Source organism: Sparus aurata, chromosome 1, assembly GCF_900880675.1.
Source record: "Sparus aurata chromosome 1, fSpaAur1.1, whole genome shotgun sequence".
Classification (NCBI taxonomy): Eukaryota; Metazoa; Chordata; class Actinopteri; order Spariformes; family Sparidae; genus Sparus; species Sparus aurata.
Genome location: NC_044187.1, coordinates 16,990,328 through 17,002,060, shown reverse-complemented (window position 1 = coordinate 17,002,060; position 11,733 = coordinate 16,990,328). Strand labels below are relative to the sequence as shown.

Sequence of the window (11,733 nt, the reverse complement as noted above, 5' to 3'; positions counted from 1 at the left end):
CCTTATCTTCTCACCCTCATGCTGTTTCATAGTTTCATAGACCACAAGACATTTCTGGAGCTTCACAGTTATCCAGTACTGCAGCGTTCTCCTGAACAACCGAAGTAGATGGGGACTTGTTTTAAAACGTAAACAAACAACCGTAAAAAGATGGCTGAGATGGCTACATGCAGCTCGTTGCACATAATCTAAGGGTCTGGAATCTCCAAGATCCCAAACGGATTTGAGAAGATGTTATTTACACCCTCAATGCACGGCCATGGAGCTTGGCAGCTACAGTGAAGAGAAAAAAAAAGGTAATTAACAATCAATGTGTGATCTTGGGCCTTGTGGAAACTTGGAGTATGCCAAATTAGTTGTATGAAGTCCCCATCTTCTTCAGTTGTTTAGGAGAACGCTGCAACGCCGTTTCACTGTGAAGCTCCAGAAATGTTGTGTGGACTTGCGAAACTTGACACATGACTTTCCGTGAGCATGAGGGTGGGAGGATCATGACTGAATCTTTGGGTGCATTTATCAACACTGAAAACAGGCTGTTTTTCTAAGCTCATTAAAAGTTTATGTTTTGCAGACACATGGCTCTCACAGCACAGCAATGCATCAAATCTTTGATAATCTTACAGAATTTGATGCATTGCTTTAGATTAAACTCCCCAACAGTATATACAATTGTTCAAATGAGCTCAAATTTAAGAAACAGGAGTAATATTAATCCACAACATCATATTTAGCAGGTACTTTCTTCAGACTGTACAACCAATGCTGCTCCCAGTTTTTGTTTCCTATTTATACTGTTTATATTGTTATTTATTACTAAAACTTGCATGATTTTCGCTCCTTTAAGTTCATGTTGCTGATCTTAGTAACATTCTTTTACTTAGGTATGGTTTTAAATGCATCCCTTTTACTTGTAGTCAAGTATTTCTACTGTGTTGTATGAGTCATAAACAGTATTGTAAAAAGTACCCAAAAGTCATACTTTGGTAAAACTAAAGACATTGTGTTAAAGTTGTATTTGAGTAAAGGTAACCCATATGAATCGTACTTGGGTAAAAAAAGATGATGGGCAATTTCAGCATCATGGTGTAAATATTTTGGAGTTTTTGTTTCCTATTTATACTGTTTATATTGTTCTTACTGCTTTTTTATCTTATAATTTCTTTTGCCATCCCCTTTGCTGCTGTAATAATGCAAATTTCCCTGTTGTGGGACTAATAAAGGCTGTCTTATCTCATCTTATGTTATCTTATGTTATCTTATTTCATAGCAAAACTTGCATGTTTTTGATCCTTTAAATACATTTAGGTGATATTAATAACATACGTGAGTTCATGTATATACAGAATGTACTGTATACTGTGGGGCAATCGATTATCAGCCTTGTGGATTATCAATCTGATTTTCAGTGTTTGTGTGTTTATAAAAAACGGTGTTTTTTTTCTCAAATCTGATTGCTGATAAATAATAAGATACTTTAAATAAGTAGTAACTGAAGATGTCCAAAAGTAGCAGAAAATGGAAATACTCAAGTAAAGTACAACTACCTCAAATCAGGGGCCGTATTTATCAAGCTTCTTAGAATTACTCCTAAGAAGCCTGCTAAGAGCTGACTTATGAGTAAAAAAATTCTTCGCTGAAAGCTGCACTTAAAAGTTAGTTATCAAGCGTCTTACTCACACTTTCAGCGAAGTGTAGGACTGAATCTTAAGTGTCACTCTCAGAGCTGAATTACGACATTACTATGTGCCGTAAACGGAATTTTAGGTGACGTCACTTCTGTGTCCATAGAAATGACCAATCACGGAAGGGAATCCCTTGTCTAAGAATAAAGAAATATTTTAGAAATATTTAAGTGGACAATGGGAGTGTATATTTTGACAATAATCTACAAAATAATACAAAACATATTGGCAATTAAACAAAAATACATGTTTCCTTTTCTTTCGTTAATTAATTAGGCAACTAACTTGAAACTGGTGTGGGTGGCTCTATATATACTAGCCTACTGCAACCACATACAGAAATCAACATGGAATCAAAAAGAAAACGCAATTGGCGAGAGGAGGAGATACTGTTCTTAGTGGAGCTAGTTGAGGAAAGGAAGCTCATCATTAAAGGCAAGTTCAGCCCAACGCTTACCAGCCGCGATAAAAAACAGGCATGGGAAGACATAGGGAATCAACTATACACTTCTCAAGCCTTCAGCCATCTGTCACCAGCTGACTGCGAGAAAAAGTGGTATAACGTTCTCTCGAAAATCAGACCTGAAATCGCAGCTTTCAAGGCCTGCTCCATGCGCACTGGTATGTAGTGCTTCTTTTTCATTTGCTTGCATGCCACCCTATTCGCTCATATCTAATTAATTCATTTTTATATTCTTATGCAGGTGGAGGACCACCTGGCAAAGACTTGAGCGCAGTTGCAGAAGTTGTGCAGCGCATACTTGGAGAAGATAACCCCAGCATCTCCGTGTTGGACGGCGGCCAGGATCCAGCTGCGATGAAGCTCGAGTTGCTTTCAAAAGGGTGAGTTCACAAATTATTCCTGTTACAACTCTAGGGATATTGCGCTGCTCCTAGGTGTGTTTTGATGAGAGAGATACGTGCGTAATTGTTGTTGGATAATTGCCAGGCCACTGTTCAGTAAATGTCTAAAATGTGTGTTTGTTCAAGTTTTAACCATAACAACAATAGAAGCATTTCTGATATTTCAGCCATATTCTTTATGTTTCAGTTTGGATCGAGATGCATTAAGAGAGTCTCCTGTGTCCCCGGGCATCTCTGACGCGCACTCTCCCTGTGCTTTGACGCGGTGCAGCCAGGCGTATATGGAGGACCAAACCTGACATAAGTATAAATAAATAAATAAATGCATAAATAAATACAGAAATAAATAAATAAATGCTGAAATAAATGTATAAATAAATAAATGCATAAATAAATAAATACATGCATAAATAAATGCTGAAATAAATTTATAAATAAATAAATAAAAGTATAAATAAAAGAATAAATGCTTTTTATTTATTTATACATTTATGTTCACCTACATTTATTTATTTATACATTTCTGTTCACCTACATTTATTTATTTCTGTATTTCTGTTCACCTACATTTATTTATTTCTGTATTTCTGTATTTCTGTTCACCTACATATATTTATTTCTGTATTTCTGTGTCCATATGTAAATGAGGAGGTAGGAGGTCCTAACCTCAGTCAAGAGCATGATTGGTCAAATCGGAGAGCCAGACAAAAGCAAACGATTCCTGATCTCAAGCCTCGCTCTCTGTAACGTTGTAAACAGCTCCAGTTAGCTTAATGGCCTCGACCAGTGTGACAGGTTAACTGGCGTTCATTTTAACTTGCGAGGGTCCCAGATGTGCTGGTGGTGTGGTTTGAGAATCCTGTCTGGAGAGCCATGTCCGCTAACCAGGAAAAACATTCTGCTCATCGCTCCAAGTCATGTATACGTGTATTCGTTTTGACGTGGCTTGAACACTTCTATCCACACTGAGAAGCCGGGGCTGCGACTTGCAAACCACTGCTAGACGAGCGCTACAGAGCACAAATCGTCCAAAAGTGCATGTTGTCGGTCTCATATCTTTGTCGTGAATCTCTGTACTCTTAAACAACTCATGTGTGGAACAGTATTAAGCATTTGTTCACGCCGAACGGCTCGAGAGCGGCGTGGACACCGCTGTTAGCAGTTAGCTGCTAGTTAGCTTTTAGCTGCTCGCTGTAGCGCTAAGAGCGTAGCGTAGGTAAGCGACCATTTGAACAGTGCGGAATGAAAAATACCCGATGGTAACCGGTGTCACAAGGTAGCCTGGACGCTGAGCTACAGCGAGCAGCTAACAGCTAACATAAGAGCTAAAAGGGGTCTCCACGCCGCTCTCGAGCCGCTTGGCGTGAACAAATGCCTCAGCCTGTTCCACCCATGAGTTATTTGAGAGTGCAGACATTCACGACAAAGATATGAGACCGACAACATGCACTTTTGGACGATTTGTGCTCTGTAGCGCTCGTCTAGAATACACATATACATGACTTGGAGCGATGAGCAGAACGTTTTTCCTGGTTAGCGGCTGAGGATCCCTCTCTCTCCAGACGGGATTCTCAAACCACACCACCAGCACACCTGGGACCTTCGCAAGTTAAAATGAACGCTAGTCAAATTCATAACTAAACCAGAGCTACATGAACAAATGTCAACAACTGCAGCTAACAGTTAGCTGAGCGGGCTTGCTGGTAGCCAGCAACATTCCTGTACAGTGTACAGGAATCAGCGCTGCTAGTAAGGCAGAAGTAGTAGACCCTCATCGGGCACACTCCTGTAACCAATCATGCTCTTGACTGAGGTTAGGACCTCCTACCTCCTCATTTACATATGGACACAGAAATACAGAAATAAATATATGTAGGTGAACAGAAATACAGAAATACAGAAATAAATAAATGTAGGTGAAAAGAAATACAGAAATAAATAAATGTAGGTGAACAGAAATGTATAAATAAATAAAAAGCATTTATTCTTTTATTTATACTTTTATTTATTTATTTATACATTTATTTCAGCATTTATTTATTCATTTATTTATGCATGTATTTATTTCAGCATTTATTTCAGCATTTATTTATTTATTTATTTATGCATTTAAGCATTTATTCATGTATTTATTTATGCATTTATGGATTTATTTATTTATTTATTTATTTATACTTATGTCAGGTTTGGTCCTCCATAGGCGCAAGCACTTCGTGTGAGGCAACGGGCATCAATCTCGCCTCAGTGCCATCCCCTGCTGGCAACTCCTAACCACTTAGGACACCTCTGGAGGTCTCTTAAATATCTGGGAGAGTAGTAGTGATTCTTAGACTTAAGAAAGTTGATAAATAGCTTTTATTCTTAAGTTTGAGAGTAGGACTAAATTTCACAAATTCTCAGGACTTAAGTGTAAAATGGCACTCTATGACGCTTGATAAATACGGCCCCAGAACTCCAGCACAGAACTTGAGTCCCCACGTCTTCGACTTCAGCATACCGACCAATGAGAGCGCACCTCTCAAACTTTAGGCGAAGCAACACGTGTGCTCGCTCCTGATTGGCCGAGAGCAGCACCAGCTGAACAAAATGTAGACCGCTCTGCCGCTACTGCTGCTGGCTGCTCAAGAACCAGGTTCAAGTCTCCGGATCTGCTGCTGCTGCTCACAGGTTAGTGGAGACAAACACGCTCACATACAGCCTTCATGCACTCACCTGAACACCAGCGTCGACTGTTTTCTGTGTTATCTACAGAGGTTTGTTGAAAACGTGACATTTAACGAGACGTCGGGGGGAAAAAAAGAGCTGCTCTTTGCTTTATTGTTTTCTTAAAATAGACCAGAGTCGAGCCACGTTTTGTGTGTCCTCCTCCTCGTCTCTATTATATCGTCATTTCTCGTTATCTCACAATGGACGGTATGTTCAGTCATGTGTTGTAATCAGAATACAGTGTGCTCATCGCTTGTATCACAGAGAGAAAAACCCCCGCGCATGTATGACGCCGCTCCTCTGAGAATGTAATCAGATATATGGACACGTAGCATCATGGCTGATTAGACACCGTGTGAGTGAATCAACACTTTTGTTTTTTAAACTTGTTCCTGTCTAATCTCCGTCTAACCTACTTTCCTCCTGCGCAGCACGCTGGTTGTGTGTGTATTCTTTTTTAAATAATAAGATAAGAAGAGGAACAATGAAAGCATTTATCCAAACGCAGAGTCTTGGCATCCCACCCGCCACAACAGTTTATTTCAGCATGTGTCTGACCTGGTAACCTCAAAACCAATCCGCCCCAGCGCACACAAATGAGGAAGTCAGGTCTGAACTGCACCCTGCGGAGGAGGACGTGGTTGTTTTTCCACTCCATGCTGTCACTATTCAGCAAACTATTAACACTTATTTGTAAAGTGAACGTTTTTTTTTTTTTTTTTTTTTTTTTTTTTTAGGCAAAGTTACATTACATCATTATCTGTGGTAGTCTAGACCAGTGGTGTCAAACTGATCCAGTAAAGGGCCACTGTGGCTGCAGGTTTTCATTCCAACCAAGCAAGAACACACCTGATCCAAATCAGGTGTGTTTCATTCCAACCAAGCAAGAGCGTCTCCTGCCGCCACAGTGGCCCTTTACTGGATCAGTTTGACACCACTGGACTAGACCGTTCACATTCATCTGCAATTGTGTCCTTAATCAGTTTATACATAAACACTTGATGCTTCCACAAGGAGCGTTAATAGTTTGTGGATTCTGGTCTTTTGACCCCGTTCACTAATAAACCGATCACTACCTGATTCATGGAGTTATCGGATTATTCAGCTAAGTGGTCATGTAAACAGCCTAGTGCGATATGCCATATCAGATAAAAGCTGTTATCAGATTATGAAGAATCCGATTAACTACTTTTATGACCGATATTCTGTTTTTATTTGGTGCATGTAAACTGTTAATCTGGTTTCTATTGTTCTTTTACATCTGCGCATGTCCGAAAACATAAAAGAAAACCGGATGTTGTTAAAATGCAAAGCTGGTCAGCCTATACTCTCCGCAGCTACCAAGCTTGTACAACGCTGTTGCTACAAGGGCTGCACAATTTATCACATTTTTCAGTGGCAGTGACCATTGTGATGTAAAATGAATCGCAATGAATTATAGCGCAACATCTCTCAAAACAATCGCAATATATCTTTTTGGCTGTATCGTGCAGCCCTAATTGCTACTCGCATTTTTAGAAGTATGGTGGTACGCACTGTCATCTCGTCGGAGCGTCATCAGTCATCAGGTCACATAGTTTGACAAACATCCAGAAATGTTCTCTCTCCATCTGAGCTTTTCCTTGAGCACCACTCTCTCCCACCAGTCCCCGCACCAAACGCGCATCCAGCCAGTGAAAAAACAGTTTAACGTCATGATTTAGATTATTATCATGACCTGAATATTCCCAGTTAATGGATTATTGTGTTCATGTAAACTGGCTCATCGTTGTGGTGCGGTACCACCAGACTACAGAGCAGCTTCCTCCCTCAGGCTGTGAGACTTCTTAATTCATCCTCAGCACGCCACCTTAAAGATAAGTGTTAATGTAAATTGTCCATGAATTTATCCCGGCTGGATAAGTCAGAATGCGACCTGGTGAAAGGAAAAACGTTTTTAAAACATAGTTTAACACCTGGTTTCATTAAAAAAGTTGGCACGTTTGGTTGCTTACTGATCTGATCTTGTGGGAAGCATGCCGGTTTTGAAGCGTCTTAAGTCCCGGTGGTAAGAGACAGACTTTGACCCAACACCGGTGCAATCCATCAACTTAACGTCTGTCCGTTCACACTTGATTTCAGGGTTGTTTTTCTTGTACAATGTAGAAAGCATCCGCCCCGCCGTTAGTGGCACACGTAACAGGATTTTTATGTACCCAAGCTGGTCTGCTTCTGCTTTTTGTTGAAGAATTGTGTATTTTGGAATGGTGTTCCTAAAACTTTATACTAATGACTTAAATGGCGAGTAAAGTTATGAAAAATTGATGTGACTTTCACTTCTTTAGCCATGGCCGTCTGAAACGGTTCCTCCCACTTGGCAGCTCTATAGGGAGCCAAAGTCACGACGTCACGTCCGTGCACACCGCTGTTCCACCAGCTTCTGTAACTCCCTCTGCATTTATTTTTTCAGCTGCTATGGATGGAAATAAAACCGTTTGTTCCTGGACTTTCCACATTCTAAGAGAAATCGGCAGCATGTGCTATCAGATATGGGAACCTCAGATGAGGCCAAGCTGTTTGTCCCTGTTTCTAGTCTAGCTTCATACTCGGCGTACAGAAATAGAGTGTTACTGATGTTAATATATCTCTCTGCAATAAAGCAAATTGAGTAACAGCTAATATACCGAACCATTCCTTGTTATGATAAACATGTTGGTACTCTAAGGTGGACAGACTATTAGACAGGAATTAAACAGGGAATAAGTGGGGAGTGGGAGAGAGAGATGGGGACTATGTGATTTGTATTTAACTAGCAACACAGTCAGCACATCTGGAGACTCTCGCACTCATTCCTTATTTCATGTCGGGACCATGAATCGGCTGACAGGGGTGTGTGTTTTGCTGAATAACAATACACTCTTTTAGGGGAGGGGGTGCAGATCGGGGGTGTTCCTGGTACCGATGACTGCGTGCTACGGCAAACTTCCTCCGACAGGAATCTGTGGAATGTAGCTCCAGTGGGTGTTTGTCGTCTTCCTCCCTGTTTAAGATCATTTTTAAAAGACTAGGTTATGCTCTTCGGGCCCTGGTGTGCAGTCACATGAGCAGTTACATTACAGACACGGAAAGGATCATAAAAGCCACTGTGGACCCTCAATCATGTGTTTTTTGCCCTTGAGTACAGGAGCAGCTTTCATGAGAGCAAACAGAGACACTCTGTGGTTTTGAGATTCGCCCAGTCACTCTGCTGTGGTCATTTGAGAGTACCAGCATCAGCCTGTCTGACTGTTTTGGGGCTGATGGCGTGTTTACGCCTGAGCCGGCTGACGTTTACACAACAATCAAGGGGTGGTTCTCATGTGAGGCCTTTACAGCAGGAATTTTAGCTCGGGGCGAAGTCACCCCACCAACTTCTCCTCAGGTCACTAACTGATTAAATTGAATTTAAAAGAATCATGTGAAAGAAACAAAGTTGACCATCTGCTCCGTAAACTGGCTTCAAATCCAAGAGTAAACGACTGTGGATGACGTCTTCCCAGATGATTTTCCAGTGGAATTTTTTCCTCAGATATTTAAAATAAATCATCCCATTCTCGGAAAATAATCGGAAGTTAAAAAACTCATTCCCCCTAGAGTGTGATGATGGAAAAGATTACTTTATATCTCGAACCATTTTGTGCATTTAATCTCATCCAGTCATCAATGTATATAACTCTGACGAAAGTTGCAATAAGTAGTCGTGCGGTATTTATGGTACCTTGATAATGGCATGTTCTTTTTTTCTGACAATTTATAGACTAAATGACTTAAGTAATGAAAATAATGGTTGCAGCTTAATTTTATGCCAGAAGAACTAGCAGTAAGCAAATCAGTGAGCTAGAGTTTTTAATCTTCTTTCAAAGACACTAATGATGACTTCAGAGGGTTGTCCCATTCTTGTGAGTGCAATATCTCAAGAACACCTTCAGGGAATTACTTCAAATTTGTCACAAATGTCCACATGGACTGAAGGATGAACAATTCATTTGTTAGTTTGAACAGAATTTTACACAGATGTCTTAATAGGATAAAAGTTGCTAGGAGGCGATAATACTAGTTTTTGCATAGGAAGGAGAAGTAAATAATGTTGGCGAGTTGGGGGAAATAGTTGTCAAATATACAAATTTTCACTGAACCTTTTGAAGCCCCAAAAATGTGATTCAGTACAGTCAGAAAACTGTCTGGGAATTGGGTGCTGCGAGGAGGGCTTAGCTTTTTGTAAAGAATCAAAAAACGAAATTAAATAAAACTCAACAGTTATTTGGCTTCACGTTTGGGGAGATATCGTGTCGTCCATCTTTATATACTGTCAGTAGTTCATGCACACGAGGACATGATTCATATTCCTACTGATGGCCTCACGACATTCAGCTGATTGACAGCTGGTGGTGGCGTGAGGTTTGTGTAGCAGCTCAACCACAAATGGACCATTTTAGAAGATCGACTTTGCAAATGTCTTATGAGGAAGGAAATGGATTTGACAGTTTTTGAGAATTTGTTCCACTTTCCCCAGTTCATTTTTGTGATGGCCACTGTGAAAGAAATTCAAAACACCTTTAACCTTGAACATTAGGTTAGAAACGACAGTATATTTTCTTTGACCTGCAGTGTAGAGGTCATGTGTCCTAATGCCTGATTGGTAGCCGTTGAAGGGTGCGTGACCTTTGTTCCACTTCACAAATCCCATCCTCCACCCTCCCTACCCCGTATATGTCTCTGCCGTGTGACCATGTGACTGGGAGTGTGTGATTTCAACAGAGAGGTCGGGACCTGCGGTCTTGAGCGTGGCTGTCTTGTGCAAGGTCAGCCTTTGTGTCCTAAAACCAGGGTTAAATGTGACCGGAGGAGGATGGACACGAGTCAGGACAGAGCAGATGAAGGACGTCACACCGAAACAACATGAGCTTCAGCAGCCATCCAGCAGCGGCGCGGTGACAGTCATCACCATATATCTCTGTGACTTGTTTCTCTGTGGCAGTTGGCCTGCCACATTCAGCACATACATGCTGGGCGGGTTTAGGCTGTCCTGTTCCTCTTCCTCTTCCTGCTTTTACAGCTTGTCTTTCGAGTCTTCATTTGCCTCGGGGCATCCTCATTCTATGTCTGTGTAAACCTATACGCCACTGCTTTTTCACACGCACATATTGACTCATCCTATTTGGATTACTGCCTTCAGGGCGTGCTCTACTATTTGTAAAACTGTTGAATTATCAATGAGGTCTCGGCAGCTCAAATGAAGCAGATTTAACAACAAGATCCATTCGGTCAATAACGCGTGAATTTCAGATGTCAACATTTTACATTTTTAGAACAGAATCGATAGTGAACCATTGTGTGCGGCTTCTTTGTCGTGTAAAAGTTTGCAGGATTTAAAAGGCTGGACCGCAGCAGCTACACCATACTGTAATGTGTCTTCCAGGGCCAGGAATCGTTGTCCTATGCTTCCTCTTTGTGATCCATAATCTGCATATTTTGATGCTGTCGCTTTCACATTGTAACTTGATATTTCTACATTATCATGCCGTTTTCTTGTTACTACAAACCAAACTAAAATGACAAGGGCCCCCTTTCATTCATCCAAGCCTGATCTATGTACCTGTTTTTTAAAAAAATCAAGATTCATACTTAATTAACTGAGAAATAGACAAAACTGCTAAAAAACGCTCTCTCACAATGTTTAAGAATTTGGATCTGCACCAAATGTTAATGGGGTCTGTTCTGGCCGGGGACGCATCCACCATCCAAGTTTGTTTTTAAATCCATTCAGCAGTTTTTTGTGTTATCCTGCAGACAAACCAACAAACATGCAAGCATGTATGTATGTTACAAAATACAGGGGTGTGCTGTGTTTTTAAGTCCAGCAGTGAGAGGAGCCTCTCTGCTGTGCTTTTAGCTCCGTGGGCTCCATGGTTGTACACGTCGCTGAGCACAAACAGGGAGGTAAAACAGACCAAAGATATTCTCTTCACAAGAGTTTTAACATGTTGAATGAATGTGAGTGTGTGTGTTTTGTTAGAAACTTCAAGATAACTCATGCATTACTACCTATAGTTCCGCCTTTTTCAGTCTGTCACCATCATGCAGCTAACTGAAAATCGATTTGTGACATTTGTGAATGGATTGTGAATTGTGCGAGATAAGAATCTCCATTCTTACGTTTTTAAACCAGCCCTAGTTATAAGATACTTAGCTGGACATGCTTACAATGGAATCACAGACTGTTTGATGGGCTCCATTGGGTACATTTGTGTGCTTGTGTTCTCGGTGTCAGGGGGATTTATAAAGGCACCTCCCTCCCAACTCCTTCAGTGTTAAACACCTTTGTTACTACAGTAACATGTATCAAATAATCCAGAAGTATTTCAGATGTGCATGATGTATACTAGCTTACATTCATGTAGAAGCCGAGAGGAAGCCGGTTATGAGATTTGGAGGCCACCATCTTGCCGTGATGTGATTAAGT

At 40.8% G+C, this 11,733-nt stretch overlaps 2 protein-coding genes across 4 annotated transcripts in view; both read left to right on the top strand.

Moving 5' to 3' along the window:
• The first annotated feature begins 1,935 nt into the window (after positions 1 to 1,935).
• LOC115583339 (uncharacterized) lies at positions 1,936 to 4,994 on the top strand. Its single transcript, XM_030420032.1, has 4 exons — positions 1,936 to 2,303; positions 2,387 to 2,525; positions 2,734 to 2,821; positions 4,747 to 4,994. Exons 1-4 carry the CDS (start codon positions 2,030 to 2,032, stop codon positions 4,861 to 4,863), a joined length of 618 nt encoding a protein of 205 aa, XP_030275892.1. The 5' UTR covers positions 1,936 to 2,029; the 3' UTR covers positions 4,864 to 4,994.
• Positions 4,995 to 5,080: 86 nt separating this feature from the next.
• acsl1a (acyl-CoA synthetase long chain family member 1a) overlaps positions 5,081 to 11,733 on the top strand; it is a 23,270-nt gene continuing 16,617 nt past the window's right edge. For 2 of the 3 annotated variants that reach the window (XM_030419863.1, XM_030419872.1), the window contains exon 1: positions 5,281 to 5,299. The gene's annotated coding sequence lies outside the window, so the exon portion shown is untranslated. Of the gene's footprint in view, positions 5,214 to 5,280; positions 5,300 to 11,733 lie in introns of those variants that run through there. The other variant, XM_030419879.1, reaches the window with a different exon arrangement.

Bases quoted from the DNA above. Each gene is read 5' to 3' on its own strand.
- LOC115583339 (XM_030420032.1), top strand. From the start codon at position 2,030: ATGGAATCAAAAAGAAAACGCAATTGGCGAGAGGAGGAGATACTGTTC. The intron at 2,304-2,386 runs GTATGTAGTGCT...ATTCTTATGCAG, and splicing joins GGCCTGCTCCATGCGCACTG to GTGGAGGACCACCTGGCAAA. The intron at 2,526-2,733 runs GTGAGTTCACAA...TTTATGTTTCAG, and splicing joins CTCGAGTTGCTTTCAAAAGG to TTTGGATCGAGATGCATTAA.